Source organism: Myxine glutinosa, chromosome 13, assembly GCF_964187855.1.
Source record: "Myxine glutinosa chromosome 13, kmMyxGlut1.1, whole genome shotgun sequence".
Taxonomy (NCBI): Eukaryota; Metazoa; Chordata; class Myxini; order Myxiniformes; family Myxinidae; genus Myxine; species Myxine glutinosa.
The window spans coordinates 105,520,105-105,538,522 of record NC_136273.1 but is presented as its reverse complement, the minus strand read 5'-3'; the positions used below and the strand labels follow the sequence as shown (position 1 = coordinate 105,538,522).

The following is an 18,418-nucleotide window of genomic DNA, read 5'->3' as shown; positions in this document are numbered from 1 at the left end:
CCACTCCCAGCCAGCTGGCATGATGACAGTTGAAGTCGCCACATATGAGGAAGAGAGAGTTTGGATGAGTTGATGGAAGTTGGTCCATGTTGTCTGACAGCGAAATGTAAATGGAGTCATCACTGTTTGGAGGACGGTACAGAACACATATGAACAAAAGGTGGGAGCAGAGAGGAAGCCGTAGCCAGAGGTACTCCTGGGGGTGGGGTGGAGAGAGGGCAGTGCAAGGAGAATGAGGAAGAGAGTTTTTGATAAAGATAGCCACCCCACCACCAGGACGAGGCTCAGGTCTATCATACCGGAGGAGGGAGTAACCAGGAAGAGATATTAAGAAATCAGAGACATCTTGAAGGAGGAAAGTTTCTGTTAAGCAGATCAAGTCTGGATTGTCAGAAGCAACCTGTATGAAGAGATCAATCAGGTTTGAGTGAAGGCCCTGGATGTTTGAGGTCCACACCGTTAATGAGGAGAGAGGGGGAGCATCGGGTGCAGGACAGGGGAGGGGTAGGGTCAGATGAAGGATGAGAGGGGGATGTATGGAGAGCAGTTGATGGTGTGTCAGAGATTACAGAAGAGTTATAAGAAAGGGAAGGATGAGGAGGACGAAAGGTTTGATGGTGATGGGATGAGGCACAGTGAGGGGTTGTTTGCGGGGGGGGGGGGGGGGCAGAGGAAAGTAGAAGGTTGGGAGAGGTGGAGGTATGAGATAGAAGGGAGACGAAGTGGGGAGGAGGCAGCTTTGAGAAGTAGGTGGGAGGAGGGAGAATTTGGGGGGGAGATTTCAAGGGGAGGGGTTGTTGGGGGGGAGTTTTGAATGGGAGGGGCAAGGGGGGAGTTTAGGAGGGGAAGGGCAAGGGGGGAGTTTAGGAGGGGAGGGGAAAGGGGGAAGTTTAGGAGGGGAGGGGCAAGGGGGGAGATTTGGAGGGGAGGGGCAAGGGGGGAGATTTGGAGGGGAGGGGCAAGGGGGGAGATTTGGAGGGGAGGGGCAAGGGGGGAGTTTAGGAGGGGAGGGGCAAGGGGGGTGTTTAGGAGGGGAGGGGCAAGGGGGGAGATTTGGAGGGGAGTGGCAAGGGGGGAGTTTAGAAAGTGGATGATTAATGAAAGATGAACATTTATAACAAATTGGGTTTGTTGTGATTTTCAAGTTAGCGATCCGTTTAAGAACGATGGAGGAGGGGTGGAATGAATGAGAATTTAGAGCATGTCGTGAGAGAGAATTATAAGAGATTGAATATTTTTTTGAAATGGAATGAGTTGGAGGAAATTGATAGGAGCGTTTTAAATAGGAAGAAAAAACAGCGTGTTGTAATAAACCACTGAATAAACCACTCCAGGGGAAAGTTTAAACATATTTAAACAGAACCATGAAGAACAATCTTATATTCACAAAAATACCAACGGGGAGAGGGAGCCTAGAGGGACAACCACGAGTCACTTGAACAGGGCAAAAGGTGGAAGGCAAGGGGATAATGGGGGCGGGGCGAGACCGCACGTGGGCAGAGGCAAAAGCACACGATGGGACAAAAGCACACGAGGAGAAAGGGAAATAAAGGTTTTTTTGTTTTTTTTGTTTGCTTTTTTGGGGGGTGGGGGTTACAACGTCAGACAAAGAGTGGATGTTCGGTGAAGTTTGGGGGAGAAGGGAAAATCAAAAAACCTAGCAAAACCAGCGAAGGAAGGAACAAACTTCGACGGGGGAAGCCTAAGGCTGCAAGGCCTCACACGCGGCACGGCAAACAGAAAACGATTAATTTATGAAAGATAAACACCGATAAACTTCCAAGGGACACACTATAGGTCCACACACCGAAAGATAAATACAGTTTCGACAAAATACAATTGTGAACAGACTTAAAGGGCCACAGACACAGAAAATCATGTTTGGTTTAATTAATAGATATTGCTTCACTTAACACTTAATCGTCCTTTAAAAAAAAAAAAAAATCACTCGATTGGCCCCCGCCACCCAAAAAACGGCGATTTGATTGCTCATGTGACTGGCTACGTCATCGAGGGAATTTTTGTTGCTGCTGGTAGTTTTTAGCTGGTAGTGGAGTCCCGCCCCTAAAATCGTGATGTTCATTCATGATGTCACCTGTGTGATGTAATCGAGGGAAAGGTTTCTCAGCACGCAATGATAACTGCCTGACCAAAAATCTTCTGATAGTCAAAATCATTAATAAAAACTTCAAGTCCATTGAGATATATATTTTTTAAATCGCGGCATGCTCAGTCATACACCGCCCGAAATAACAGACGGGAAAATGCCGAGATATATTAAAAATTCGTCCATTTGATGACAATCGTCACGATGAAATATTCAATTTATACGTCGTCACAATAATGTGGAGAGAGGAGCATAGCTTCGTTCACGTGTCGCCACACACGGGAAATTGCCGAGATATATATATTTTAAATCGCGGCATGGTCAGTCATACACCGCCTGAAATAACAGACGGAAAAATGCCGAGATATATTAAAAATTCGTCGCCACACACGGGAAATTGCCGAGATATATTTTCACTTTGCACAAAAATAACATCAAGTAATCGAATCAATAGGAATGTCCTGTGCCGATAACATCGACGTTATAGGCACAGCTGCATCTAGGCATTGTGTAACATCGACGCGGCTTTTGTTTTAATTAAAACTTTTTGTACTTGTTGTGAAATAAAATGGTGTTTTTAATTCGGTGCATACTCCTCTTGGGTCGTGGATGCTATCAAATCCATCAACATGAATGGGAGCCTTGCCAAATGGTATCCAGGGCCTTGTCCATGCCCAGATGTTTAATCAGTGTTGCTATTCACAAGCACTACGTTCTCCTTTCAATAAAGTGCAGACGTTTGCGGGGTTGATGATTAGGCCATGCTGGCCCAGGCGTTCGAAAAGCGTGCAGAGGTGGAGCAGGTGCTCCTCCCGGGACGCGCTCGCGACTAGGATGTCGTCCAGGTAGACATAGATGAAAGGTAAGTCGCAATTGTCGTATTACCCTTTTTTTCTTCCCTTTTTTTTTTTTTGTATACAACATCGAGGCTCGTGTAAGAGCTATAATCCACTGGCTGAGGGGGTCCCCGTGTGCATGAGATGTGCCCTAAGTTAGTCTTCATAATATTGAAGTAGACCATGAGACATATCAAAAAAGTTTGGGTAGACTTTTGGTAACCCGGCAGTAACCGAGGAAATGACGTCATTAGCCACGCCCTTTGCCGCTCTCTTGATACCAAAATTTAGGGGTAGGGGAAACATAAATCGCAATAACTTTGGAAGTATAAATCGCAGAACTACAAAATACCCATTAAAATGTTTGTATTTAAGTACTCTATTCATTACAATAATCATTATGCAAATTAATATGTTAATGAGGTCACCAGAGGTCAAAAGGTCACAAACCCGAGTACAAGTGAAAATTTCACACTGCTCCAAAAAAATACCCACCAAGTTATGGATTTACTCACTTTTACATTTATGATGCATGAAACTTTGAGAATAGATGCTACTGATTACTTTGGTATGCATTTGGGGCCTTTTAATGCCTAAGTTTATTACATAATATCAATTGAAAAATGTCATAAATTTAAAAGGTGGAATTTTTTCAAGTCCTTGGGCATACAAAGTATGCTGTCATACTGGGACCATTTGTTAGCAATATGAAGGTGCATATGAACAGTTTTTGTTATCAAGAATTCTCCTATGCTCTTTAGCTTTAACCCTTATTGCTCTGTAAGTAGGTGCTCTGTAAGCCCAAGGTCAAAGGTCAACTTTAATCGAATTCCGTTGCCAGCGCATGTCAAGCGGCATGCATCCTTTGAGAAAGATCACAGAAAGATCACAAAAGAGTGCCTCTGGTATCATCGGCAACACAAGAAAGAAGAAATTTGTGGCAATGTGGGAGCTTATCTATCATGAAATGCTGGCCATAACCAACCTACACAGGGAATTAAGTGGGGTGAATACCAGTCTATCAGAGGAAGGTACGATCAGCAAAGCTGAAATGGCTACAGGTGAACAGAAAGTCCAAGCAATCCTTGCGACAATAGAAAGGAATGAAAACCCATTTCAGCTGGTTCCTGATCAAGTAGAACTTCACAATATTCTCACCCAGGAAGTTATGTCTCATGATATTAGAAGCCAGTTACTTTCAGTAATGGAAATTGGGACCAGAGCATATGAAACACTGAGAACAGAGCGATTTGTAGAACAATCGGTTAGGTTCTCCTCAGTTATTCATCGAACAAACTTGAAGACATTTCTCAGCATACATAAGCCAGAAAAAGATATCAAAGGAAAAGCCGCTGGAAAACAGAAGGAAGAAGCCCAAATGAAACGATCAATTGAGGTTACCCGTGCCCGTGGAAGGACAATGGAAGAGTTATTGCAGTATGATGTCTCCCCTACATCATATTTGTTTGATAAGGAAGGACAGATGACCAAACCACTAAAAAGTGCACTTGTCCAGGAACTAGAGACCAAACTCACCAAAGATGATGAGAGAACTCCAGTCAAGGACAGTGCATTACAGTCCACAGGTTTAGTTGACGTGATGGCCAACATCAGAAAGATAAAAATAAAAGATCTGCAGACATTTGGAGATTTCTGTGATAATTTTCTGAACTATATCGCTGCACTTGGTCCAGGGGGATGACAGGTTGGATTTGGTCTTTGATTCCTATGTCGAGGGGTCCATAAAAGATTCCGAGAGAAGGCGCCGTTCAGTTAAAGCGGCAATTGAAATGAACATTATCAATTACGACACACCATTACCTGTAGAAATGGACAGATTTTGGGCATCAAGCAATAATAAATTTAAACTCCAGATGCTTCTTCACTCACAAGCCATAAAGCGCGGAAAAGAAAGACCTTCCACAGTCAACGTTGTGGCAAGTTCTTTTTCAGGTGTATCTGGTGCAGTTACATGCCAGTCTGTCAAAGATGGCTGTTCAACAGAAATGCCAGACCTCAGTCCCGATGTAGAAGAGGCAGATGCTCGTATCATTGCACATGTGATGCATGCAGTCAAAAGTGGAACCGAACGTATTATCGTATTGTCTGGTGATACAGATGTGTTTGTACTGCCTCTGCACTACTGGAATATTCTTCATTACAATGGCCTAAGCGAACTTTGGCTAAGGGCTGGTGTTGGAGATTCAACGAGATACATTCCAGTTCACACATTAGCACCAAAGGGTGGAGAAGAACTTTGCTATGTGCTACCACTTGTTCATACCCTGACTGGCTGTGACGACACAAGCAAGGTGGGAACAAAACATGCAGCCTTGAATAATGCTAGTCCATCTGAGTATCTGAAAGACTTTGATTCTGGAACAAGTTGTACCGACAGTTTCATGGCGTCCTGTGAGGCATACCTGGTACAAGTTATAAAAAAGAACACCAAGTGCACAACAATGGATCAATTAAGAGACCACATGTACCATCACAGTAAAGGTGTATCCTTGGAGCAACTTCCGCCAACTAGCCATGCAATACAGCAACACATCCAAAGAGCGTTTTATGCAACCTATCGGATGGTGACTTTGTTACACCCTCATAAGCCCACATCACTGGATCCAACTGCCTTTGGCTTCAGGGAAGCAGATGAACTTTTGATGCCAACTAAAGGCATGAGACCAATTCCTGAAGAATACACAGTTTTGTGCAATTGCAAAAAATGCAGCAATGACAGATGTGCCTGTCGCAAAAATGGACTTCCCTGCATTAGTTTCTGCAAGTGTCAAAGTCTTCAGGGTGATGAACAAATTGTGCAATGCAAAAACCCCTCTGGTTCAACTCAGTATTAGCATAAAGGAAATTCCTTTTTGGTATTAGGTATGTAGCAGTAATTTACTCTGTATAAGCATCGCTGGGTCATCTGGATCCCTTTGACAAACGTGCGAGTAAGCAACGGTAAATTACTAAACTTGTGGACAATAGAAACTATTGCGTTAAAACATGTACTTGTCTATCATTGCTTGAGATATGTCTCTTTCATTTGACTAGCAGATCAGGCATAGATAACATTTTATGGAACCATGGTCATCATTCCCATGGGTATTTTTAAAGGCTTCTTGGCTTCAAATAAGATTTCAATTAAATCTAACCTTACGATGTGTCCGCCTACTTGACAAAACACTGAGGGTTAATACAATGGACTGAAGAGCATAAGGGAACTCTTCACAAAACATAACTCAGAATACATTCTCAACTTGCTAAAGAAGTATGCAGAACATTCTATTATACTTATGGACTGCAAAAAAATCAGCCTTTTAAATTTACGGCAATTTTCAGGTTTTTTTTTTTTTTTTTTTTTTTTTTGTATACAAGATCGAGGCTCGTGAAAGAGCGAACATTAATCACACAGAAAGACAAACCGACGCATAAAACATATAACATCGGGAGCGGTAGACAAGATGGGGAGAGAGGGGGAAGGACACAAACACAACATTTGAGAGCAGGGACCGAGAGACATGGAGACATCGAGAGATCTGTGAGAGGGAGAGGGCTTTGGAGGGGGGGGGGGGCATGGGAAGGAGGGGGCATGGGGAAGTGATGTTATGTAATACAATTAGGCATTAAAAGGCCCCAAATGCATATCAAAGTAATCAGTAGCATCTATTCTAAAAGTTTCATGCATCATAAATGTAAAAGTGAGTAAATCCATAACTTGGTGGGTATTTTTTTGGAGCAGTGTGAAATTTTCACTTGCACTCGGGTTTTGTGACCTTTTGACCTCTGGTGACCTCATTAACATATTAATTTGCATAATGATTATTGTAATGAATAGAGTACTTAAATACAAACATTTTAATGGGTATTTTGTAGTTCTGTTATTTATACTTCCAAAGTTATTGCGATTTATGTTTCCCCTACCCCTAAATTTTGGTATCAATAGAGCGGCAAAGGGCGTGGCTAATGACGTCATTTCCTTTGTTACTGCCGGGGTACCAAAAGTCTACCCAAACTTTTTTGATATGTCTCATGGTCTACTTCAATATTATGAAGTGTAACTTAGGGCACATCTCATGCACACGGGGACCCCCTCAGCCAATGGACTACTAACATTAATGACAAAAAAACAAACGGACACATAAGATATAATAAAGGGAGTCGGAGACAAGATTGGGAGAGAGGGGGAAGCACACAAGTACAACATTTGAGAGCAGGGACATCAAATTGTTATATTCATAGAATGTTTCATATTCATAGGGATTCATAGAATATTTCCCTCCAAATGCCCCTGAAAGCTGTGGAATCTTTCGTTATTATTCTGGCACAAACTCCGTCGTCAAAATGAAGAAGCTTTCTTCCTCCAGATATTCCATTCCCTCTGTTCTATTCGATGAAAAGTGATTATTATTTTTTTTTTTGCTACTGCTCGCCTCTTCATTGTCAGAAGCTGGGGGGAGAGAATCAAGTGCTGTGGTGTGGCTTTTAGTTTGGGCCTGGTATGCATGTGACGTTCCATGATATGTTGAGGGAAAGTGTCCTTGTCCTAGTTGGCATCTCTCAACTAGATGAAGCACAAGGCTTTCTGCTTCCTTTCAGCACGTAAGTTTATGTTAGATTCCTTTGTTCAACTTTCATTATGTTTTGTCTCGAATGTTTTGCTTTGCTTGAGAGCAAGAAATCTCTGGTGCCGTGGAGTTTCATTAAATTAACCAAAGAAGCTTTTGTTACTTGCGTAAGGTCCAGGATACTTGCTCGACTCCATTCAATTGTTGTATAGCTGCAAGAAAAGGTGAAAACCTCTTAATGTTGTTATTCCATTACCTCTGCCACCAAAGGTGGAAGGGAGGTTATGTTTTCACCCCTGTCGGTCTCCCTGTCTGTGAGTAGAATATCCCAAAAGTTATGGATATATTTGGATGAAACTTGGTGGACAGGTTGGGTCTGTGACAAGGATGAATTGATTCAATTTTGGTGAAGATCTGGTTCCGGATACAAGAGTTTTCAAAATTTTAAGTGATTCTTCGCCACCAAGAAATGGAACAAAAACTATATTTAGCACGATATGTCAAAATGTTGTGGACCGATTCAGACGAAACTTGGTGGATGATTTGGTTAGGTGACGAGAACAAGCTGATTCGGTTTTGGTTCAGGTTCGGATGCAGATCCGACCCAAAGGTTATTGGTGCAGTGGAATACAAAACGTGAACTGTTCAGCCTGGCGGAGGTACGCGCCCTCCCCCGAGTGCTGTTGTATTTTATTTTTGAGGCTTTCTTTTCTTGTTCTTCCTCAAGGTTGCTGAAACAACTCTTGTTTTTTGTGACTCTTCATAATAAGAGATTCCTTTCAAGGTAACTCCATAGCAGGAGGAGACTGTTCGGCCCATCGAAGCACTGTGGTTCTAACATTTGAATGTTTGTTTTATCCTTTTCAAATGATGAGCATTGGCCGTACCATGTTTAGTCTTTGATATGACTCTGCTGCTGTCGAGTTTGAACCCCTGACCTAGACTAGGAGAGGATGCTGTAGCCATTACACTCTTGTAACTCTTTCCATTACTGTACGTATCATGTTTGATTGCCTCTTTGGACCCCGCTTTTATTCATCAGCCATCTGCCATGTGGCATTTTTGAGCCTTGGCCTCTGATTTAACGAATTTGCGATTGTAATTAATGATGTGGTTAAGCCGTTTTTGACGTTCATGCTGCTTTGTATTGTTTTCCAAAAGTTTGTTAAATGAACCTGTTGATATGGCTTTAACTGCGTGTTAAGCTCCGAGAGGCATCTTGGCTGAAGTAATGGGTTTTAATAATGATCTTTGAACTGTTAGCAAAGGGAAGCTGTTGAACTTATACGATGCGATATTCAAAGTTATTGTGACCCCGATTTATCTCGAGAAACGTACAATGTACTGTAATTGGGGTATTTGAGGTTGATATGTATTGTTTTGCAGAAGAAAGGTGTAAAACGGAAAGCTGACACCACCACCCCAATGGCCACTGCTCCAGGTGACAGCGGCGACGCCTCGCCCTCACCCTCACCCTCGCCTGGCGAGCCTCGACCACAAAAACCTTCTGGGCGCAAAGAGCCCCTTCGAAGTGGTGGAAAAGGTGGTTTGCGGGAAGTTCCGGACTCGCCTGGCCCAACTCTTTCCTCTGGCACGGGGAAAAAGAGCCGTTTACCGGCGTCTGAGCAAGTGCGGTTTTGTGCGGGTGTCCTCAAGGAGATGTTTGCAAAGAAGCATGCTGCTTATGCCTGGCCCTTCTACAAGCCGGTTGACGCAGAGGCACTGGGGCTGCATGACTACCACGACATCATAAAGCACCCGATGGATCTCAGCACCGTGAAGGTTAGATTGGGACGTGCATTGTTGGGGATAGTGCAAGCACAAGGTGTGGGGAGGGGTAAGGGTGGCCCGGTTGGGGGTGGGTGGCCATAGATCTGGTGTAATGGCATGAAGAAGTCTGAAGTCAGAGAGAGATTGGTGATAAATTGAGCAAGGATAATCAAATGGTATATGCATTTAGGATGGCCAAATGTATGGTGATCTTCCTGTCTTTTCATTTGGGATGGACCAATCTTTCTGTCTTCTCGTGATGCTTTCACACATGAATAGTGAGTGGGTTTGTACTTTTTTAAAAATGGTGAATTCTCATCAGCTGTTAGTTTGATCCATAACAGCCATAGGAGCTTCCACTTCCAGTTCCCCGGGTGAGGTTGTGTCGCCAGAGCTCGTCCACGTCGATCAAAGTTAAGTTGTATTTTTTCAAAGTTAAGTATTTTATTTTGCTGTGTTTCTGGTTCGATCGTGCTTTGCATTTCGTGCTAATTTGTGTATGAGTAAGTCAGTTTGCCCGTACATGTTTTGGGACCTGGTTAGCCTTGCGGCCTACCCAGTCACCTCGTATGGTCTTTCGTTTATCAACGTTCGTTCTTTCTCTGCATTACCTTTTTTTCACCCCATACTTCCCCCTTTCCCCTCTTACCCTTTGTTTGATGTGTTAAATACAAAAAAAAACATTTTTTCCTTCTCTCCTCTTGCTCACACCTCCCCCGCCTGCGTCCACGTGTTGTCCCGCCCCTCCCATCCTCTCCAGCCGATTATTTTCACTTTTCCAATTTAAATTCACCATACCCCTTCAACCTTTCTCCTCCTTTCTCTGATCCGCTTTCACCGAACCTTCAAAAATATATATATATATATATATATATTATTGAAGAAAATAAAAAGGTGGCCTCTCCTTCCGTACTAACAAATTGCTTATACACTTCCCGGTTCCTTCGCTGTCTGCTCCCCTTGCTTGTTAATCTCCTATTCTGCATTTCAGGGTTCCCCCCCTGCCATGCTGTACTCTTTTGTATATTATAACTTGCTCTACTTGCCCTTCAAAACTCTGTCTTCAATTTTCTCATCAAATGTTTCCATCACAAAAATAAATTCAAACTCTTAGTTCTTCCTTTCTTCATTCTCTAGACCCACCTTCATTCCACCCCTCTTCAAACGCTTTCAAACGGACTCTGACTTGAAAATCTCAAGAAACCCAGTTTGTAATAAATGTTCGATTTTCATTAATCGCTCAAAACTTTCCAAAGTTTTTGGTTTTTTGGTTCAAAACTTTCAAAATTCCCAACTCACCCCTCCTCCTCAAATCTCCCTCCTACCCCTCAAATCTCCCTCCTCACCCCTCCCCTTCAAAGTTGCCTCTTAGCTCCTCCACAAAGCTGCCTCCTCCCCTCTTCCTCTCCCCTCCAACTCATACCACCACATCCTCCAACCTTCTACTTCACTCTGCCACCCCTCAAACAACTCCTCACTGTGCCTCATCCCATCATTATCAAACCTTTTGTCCTCCTCATCCTTCCCCTTCTCCTAGCTCTCCTGCAAACTCCGACACACTGTTACCAGCTCTCCTTACCTCCCCCTCTCCTCCCTCATCTTTCCCTACCCCTCCCCTCTGTTGTCCTGTATCCGATGCTCCCCCTCCCTCTTCCTTCACAGGATGGACCTCAAACATCCGAGGCCTTCACTCAAACCTTATTGATCTCTCCACAGCGGTTGCTTCTAACAAACCAGACGTAATCTGCTCAACAGAAACTTTCCTCTTTCAAGATGTCTGATTCCTTAATATCTCTTCCTAGTATTAAGTTGATCAACCAGTTTGACTCCCTCCTCCGTCCGGGATGATAGACCTGAGCCTCGTGCTGGTGATGGGGTTGCTATCTTTATCAAAAACTTTCTTCCTCACTCTCCCTGCACTGCCTTCTCTCCACCACACCCCCAACAGTACCTCTGGCTACAGCTTCCTCTTCGCTCGCACCTTTTGTTTATACAGCCGTGGCCGAAAATATTGGCACACTTGCACTTTTTTCAAATAATGCACCATTTCTTCCAGAAAATTGTTGAAATAAAAAAATATTTTGGGATCCACATTTGTATTTCTTTGGTTTGCAGTGGAACAAAACAGAAAAAGCTGAAAAAAAATACTAAATCTTAGCTTATTCCACACAGAAATCCTAAAATGGCCCCGACAATATTATTGGCACCTTTTAGAAGTTGTTATAAATAATTAGATTTCAAATAGGTGATTCTCCTTTACCTTGGAATTGCACTCACCTATGGTGAATTGCAGGTGCCTGCAATATAAAAATCACTCAATCAACCAGTTTGAATTGAGAAAAGGAGTCATTCTGCTGTTTTGTGTCACTGTTTGTACCGCAACGAGCATGGAGAAAAGAAAGAAAACCAGAGAATTGTCTGAGGAAGTCAGACACAAGATTGTACCCAAACATGGACAAGCTTAAGGCGACAATTCCATCTCCAGAGACCTTGATGTCCCTGTGTCCACCGAACAGCAATGTTATCAGGACGTTTAAGGCCCATAGCACTGTAGCCAACCTCCCTGGATGTGGCCGCAAGAGAAAACTTGATCGAAGATTGCAGTGAAGGATTGTTCGAATGGTGGAGAAACCACTTCGATCAACTGCCAAACATATTCAAGCTGACCTTCATACACAAAGTACGACAGTTTCAATTCGCATCATCCGTCGCCAACTCTATGAAAGTGGATTTTATGGGCCAAGAGACCCAGGAGGACCCCACTACTAAGAGAGAGACGTAAGAAAGCCCGACTGGAGATTTCCAAAACACACCTGAACAAGCCAAAATCCTTCTGGGAGAATGTCTTGTGGACAGATGAGACCAAATTAGAGCTTTTTGGTAAAGCACATCATATCTATGTTTACAGAAAACAAACATGGAGGAGGTTCAGTGATGTTTTGGGGTTGCTGTGCTGACTCTAGCACTGGGTACCTTGAATGTGTGAATAGCATCATTAAATCAGAAGATTACCAAGGCATTTTGGAGCACAATGTTCAACCCATGTTAAGATCTGAAAACAGCAGTTGGTAGAAGGCACCCTTCAAATCTGGGAGAACTGGGGCAGTTTGAACAAGAAGAGTGGGCCAAACTACCAGTAGAGAGGTGTTGGAAGCTCATTAATGGCTATAGGCAGTGTTTGACTGCAGTTATTTTGTCCAAGGCTGTGCTATCTAATATTAAGTCGAGGGTGTCAATAATTTTGTCAATGCCATTTCTTTTCATTTTCTGATTTAAAATGATTTCATTTGTTTGTCCGTTTTCCATCTCCTCCCTTACTTCAAACAGGTACACAGCTGACCCTGCACGTGAAAAAGCTGAATGCCTCAACTCTGTGTTTGCCTCAAAATCTTGTGTCCCAAACACGTCTCTATCTGTACCCACCTTACCCAGTCGTACCCAGCTGCTCTTCTGGACTCTGTGTCCTTCTCTTCTGACAAGGTGGAGAAGTTTCTGTCAAACCTCGACTCAACTGGACCAGACGGCATCAGCCCACAGGTCCTAAAATCCTGCTCTGCCTCTCTATCTCACCCTCTCTGTTCTCTTCACCCTCTGTTTTGCTCAAGGTCATCTGCTATCAGCTTGGAAATCAACCAACTTTACCGCTTTACACAAAAAATGTGCAAAAACAGATCCTTGCAACCACAGACCAATCAGCCTGCTCCCAATCATCAGCAAAGTCATGGAATCCATCATCGCTTCTGACATCAAATCCTTCCTCTTCTCCAAAGGCTTGATCTCGGATCATCAATTTGGTTTCAGACCAGGTCACTCTACTCTGGGCATGCTGCTACTGCTGTCTCAAAAATGGATGTAGGTTCTCAATGCCAAACAGGAAATTAGAGCTGTCTCCCTTAACATATCTTGTGCCTTCGATACGGTCTGGCACCCCGCTCTGCTCACCAAACTCTCCTTCTGTGGTATCCATGGAAACGTCCATGCATTGCAGACTTCCTCTCTTGTCGTAGTCAACGTGTGGCTCTGAATGGATTTCTCTCATCTCCTCTTCCTGTTCAGGCTGCAGTTCCCCAAGGCAGTGTTCTGGGCCCTGTGCTTTTTCTAATCTTCATCAATGATCTCTCCGACTCTCTGGAAAATCCTCTCTATCTCTTTGCTGATGACTCCACTCTCTACCGCTCCAATTCCTCATCCCTCAGATCGGCAGTCTGCAGCCTCCTCACTATCTGCAGACCTGGAAAAAAAAATCAGTTTGGTCAAACAAGTGGATCATGTCTTTCAATCCTGACAAATCTCACACTCTTACGATGTCTCTCCGAAAGGACCGTCTGGAAAATCCTCCCAACTACTTTCTCAACAATCCTCTCCAAGAAGTTCTGTCACTCAAGCTCTTGGGTCTCACTATCTTCCATGATCTTTCGTGGGAAAACCACATTTCCATACTGTCCTCCAAAGCCAGTCCCCGACTGGGCATCCTCTGTCGTGTGAAGTCCTTTCTGGGCACTTCTGAGCTCCTCACCACATAAATAGCTTTCAAACACAGCCCAATGGAGTACTGCTCTCCCCTCAGGGCTGGTGCTCCTGCCTCACACCTAGCTCGGCTTCACGCGGTTGAAACAAAAGCTTTCAGAATCATTGAAATCTCCCCATGATGAAGCTAATTCTGAGGGCTTCTTTTTTTTTTTTTTGGATACAAGATCGAGGCTCGTGAAAGAGCTAACATTAATCACACAAAAAGTCAAACTGACACATAAAACACAAATTAAGGGGAGCGGTAGACAAGATGGGGAGAGAGTGGGAAGGACACAAACACAACATTTGAGAGCAGGGACATCGAGAGAACTGTGGGGGGGGGGGGGGGGGGGAGAGGTATAAAACATATGGACACTGCAAGGACTTCCAGGAAAGAAGTTGGAATTTCGAAAAATGTGTATCTGGGGTGAATTAGCGGGGTAGAAAAGATCAAGGTTTTGGATGGGGGAAGATAAGAGATGGTGGTGAACAGCTGTTTTAAAGACCTGGAGGGAGGAGTGGGATTGAAGGGAGTGGGGGAGTTTTGTCCAGAGCCGGGAGAAAAGAGGAATGAAAGAGTGAAGGTGAGCAGAGAGCCTAGGTTTTGGAAGTTTAACCATAAGAGGGTTGCTGGCAGATCTTGTGCGACCTGTAGGAATATTTGGGGGACAGATCACAGAGAGAGCTGGGGGAGCAAGGCCGGAGAGGAGTCGGTAGAAGACAGAAAGACCACCAACCTGCCTGCGGTGAGTGAGTGAAAGGCCGTCGGAGTTAGCTTCATCGCAGGCGATTCCAATGATTCTGAAAGCTTTGGCTTCTACAGCGTGAAGCCGAGCTAGGTGGGAGGCAGGAGCACCGGCCCAGAGGGGGGGGAACAGTATTCCATTGAGCTGCGGATGAAAGCCTTGTATGTGGTGAGGAGCTCAGGTGTGCCAAGGAAGGACTTCGCATGACGGAGGATGCCCAGTCGGCGACTGGCTTTGGAGGCCAGCTTGGAAATGTGGTTTTCCCAAGAAAGATCATGGCAGATAGTGAGACCCAAAAGCTTGAGCGACAGAACTTCTTGGAGAGGATTGTTGAGAAAGTAGATGGGAGGGTTGTCCAGTCGGTCTTTTTGGAGAGACATAGTAAGAGTGTGAGATTTGTCAGGATTGAAAGACATGTTCCACTTGTTTGCCCAGTCTGTGATTTTGTCCAGGTCTGCAGAGAGTTAGGAAGCTGCAGGCTGCCGATCTGACGGATGAGGAATGGAGCGGCAGAGAATGGAGTCATCAGCCTTCTCTCTCTCTCTCACTGCAGGCAGGTAGGTGGTCTTTCTGTCATCGACAGACTTCTCTCCGGCCTTGCTCCCCCCGCTCTGTCTGTGCTCTGTCCCCCAAATATTCCTGCAGGATGTGCAAAGATCTGCCAAGAACCCTCTCCTGGTGAAACTACCAAAATCAAGACCCTCTGCTCACCTTCACTCTTTCATTCCCCTTTTCTCCTGCCTCTGGAACAAACTCCCTCACTCTCTTCAATCCCACTCCTCCCTTCAGGTCTTTAAAACAGCTGTTCACCACCATCTCTTATCTTCCCTCATCCAAAACCTTGATATTTTCTACCCCCATTACAACACCTCAAATCCACGTCTTTCAATCTCCAACTTATTTCGTGAAATTCCTAATACTGTCAATTTGTTTTATACCGTGTGCTGCTCCCTCGCCCCCAGCCCTCTTCCTTCCACAGATCTCCCGATGTCCCTGTTCGCTACTGTTGTTGGGCTTGTGTGCTTCCCTCTCTCTCCCCATCGTGTTTCCCGTTCCTGTTATATGTTTTTTGTGTGTTTAATGTTAGCTCTTGCACGAGCCTCGATCTTGTATTTAAAAAAAAAAAAAATACACCCGAGTGCTCTCCATCCCCGGCCTGTCTTTCGTGTGCTTGTCACTCAGGAGTGATGTGTTTGGTGGTGTGAAGGTCGTTGTATGGAATATAATGACGTCACTGTAAATCGTGAGCTTATGACGTTGTTGGAGGTTGAAGCCAAGTGTTTGGATGTGCTGACAGAGGAAGATGGAGGCGCGAGAGTATCAGGACTTGAATGAGTTTGCAAGTGATGTGCGCCTTATGTTCTCAAACTGCTACAAGTACAACCCACCAGATCATGAGGTCGTTGCCATGGCACGCAAACTGCAGGTAAAGCTGCAAATTTCATCTTGGATGACTTGTCTATCAATTTCAGAAACACCTGTTGGGGGAGTGGAAGGGCTGGAGATGGCAGTTTATTTTGGGGAGAGGGGGTGACATTCAATTAACCAAGTGATATGAGGGGTGCGAAGATGACAGTTTATTGGGGGTGGGGGAATGACAGATTATTAACTCAGATGTATTTTTGCCAAAATGCTACACTGGTGTACAGGTTGTGACGAGCAGGCAAATAAATCGTATCTTGCCTTTTCCCAGGATGTGTTTGAGATGCGACTTTCCCTCATGTCCACCGAGCCCTCGGAGGCGGCCCCTGCTCCTGCACCTCCCCCCGCCCCGTCCCCGGCTCCCCCTGTGGTTCCTGCTCCGACCGCCTCGCTTCCCAGCTCCAGTGAGGAGAGCTCGTCTGGCAGCGAGAGCTCAGATGAGAGTGAGAAGGAGCGCGTCCACCGGCTTGCTGAGCTGCAAGAGCAGGTGAGGGAGTTTTGCTGTGCTGGATATATATTGTAACCCTCATTTATCCATGAAGCGTCACCTTCCTCTCTTCTGGGTCGTCCTTCCAGCTGTTCATTGTATCGCTGCGAGAAATCCAGCAGCAGCTCTGGTTCTGGGAGCTCTGCCAGCTCGGACTGAGCCAGACCAAACGGCAATTTGACCAGTCTTCTTTTTAAGGGCTAACGATGCACTATTTTGAATGCAAATTGTATTACGATCTCTTACTTCGGTTGTGATCTCCGGTAAGTTTCATATTGTGGAACGGGACCCTCCGAGGCCCCAAGGTGTCTGTATTTTTAAGAATGCAAATGTGAAAATTGATATCCGTTTTTTTGTTTTTTTAAATAATGGAACAAAATTATCACTCTACTGGAGCTCACATGGTAACAGTGCATGGGTATGATCTTTTTACCCGCCAACTTTTCATGTTTGACCGCAACCTTTTGACGGGAGAAAAATCGTTTTTCGACTAAAAATATTTTGCCATCAAAAAAACAACGAAATAGTAAATAATGTGCGGTTGTGTTCGCGTTGTACGATTTATTTTGAAAGCCTCGTCAAAATGTAGTCAGCAATGATCCATAACTTCCCTTTTCCCGATCGTCCATCTCCGACACCCCCCTTTCATTGTTACTAGTGTATTACCCGTAGGGTGATTACACTGCACGTACACATGCAGACATACACTCGCACATGAGTGTATGCAGACATACACTCGCACACACACATACACATGCACACATTTACACAACGTACACAGACACGCACATACATACACGTACATGCATGTACACGCGTACACGCACACACCCTTATTTTATTTTTTTTGGACACAGTCGAGACGAAACAACAAACAAACAAAGGGAGAGAGAGACAAGAGGGGGAGTGAGAGGGAAGCACACACACACACACAACAACAGTAGAGAACAGGGATGCCGGTAGATCTACGGAAGGGAGAGGTTTGGGGGAGGAGGGAGATGTACACGGTATAAAGCAAATGGACACTACTCGGAATGTCAGGAAAGAAGTTGGGGATTGAAAGAGGTGGATTTGGGGTGTTTTAATGGGGGTAGAAAAGATCAAGGTTTTAGATGGGGGAAGATAGATGTTTAGATGTGGGAAGTTTAGATGGGGGAAGATGAGAGATGGTGGTGAACAGCTGTTTTAAAGACCTGGAGAGAGGAGTGGGATTGAAGAGAGTGAGGGAGTTTGTTCCAGAGTCGGGAGAAAAGAGGAATGAAAGGGTGAAGGTGAGCAGAGATTTCGTAGAGGAGTTTCACCATAAGAGGGTTGCAGGCAGATCTTGTGCATCCTACAGGAATATTTGGGGGACAGAGCACACACAGAGCAGGGGGAGCAAGGCCGGAGAGAAGTCGGTAGACGACAGACCACCATCCTGCCTGCAGTGAGAGAGAGAAAAGCCCTCAGAATCAGCTTCATCGCAGGAGATACCAATGATTCTGAATGCTTCGGTTTCAACAGCGTGAAGCTGAGCTCGGTGAGAGGCAGGAGCACCGGCCCAGAGGGGAGAGCAGTATTCCATTGAGCTGCGGATGAAAGCCTTGTATGTGGTGAGGAGCTCAGGTGTGCCAAGGAAGGACTTCGCACGACGGAGAATGCCCAGTCGGCGACTGGCTTTGGAGCCAGCTTGGAATGTGGTTTTCCCAGGAAAGATCATGGCAGATAGTGAGACCCAAAAGCTTGAGTGACAGAATGTCTTTGAAAGGTTTGTTGAGAAAATAGATGGGGGGGGGGTTCCAGACGGTGTTTTCGGAGAGACAAAGTGAGAGTGTGAGATTTGTCAGGATTGAAAGACATGTTCCACTTGTTTGACCAGTCTGTGATTTTTTTTTCCAGGTCTGCAGAGAGTGAAGAGGCTGCTGCCTGCCGATCTGAGGGTTGAGATATGGAGCAGCAGAGAGTGGATTCATCAGCAAAGAGATAGAGAGGAT

General features: G+C 44.7%; 1 protein-coding gene across 4 annotated transcripts in view; it reads left to right on the top strand.

Annotated features, from left to right (window-relative positions):
- LOC137416914 (bromodomain-containing protein 3) overlaps positions 1-18,418 on the top strand; it is a 62,436-nt gene that overhangs the window by 25,236 nt on the left and 18,782 nt on the right. For all 4 annotated transcript variants that reach the window (XM_068102606.2, XM_068102605.2, XM_068102604.2 and 1 more), the window contains 3 exons: positions 8,898-9,293; positions 15,834-15,962; positions 16,230-16,445. In XM_068102606.2, coding sequence (XP_067958707.2) covers positions 8,898-9,293; positions 15,834-15,962; positions 16,230-16,445 — 741 coding nt within the window. The remainder of the gene's footprint in view (positions 1-8,897; positions 9,294-15,833; positions 15,963-16,229; positions 16,446-18,418) is intronic.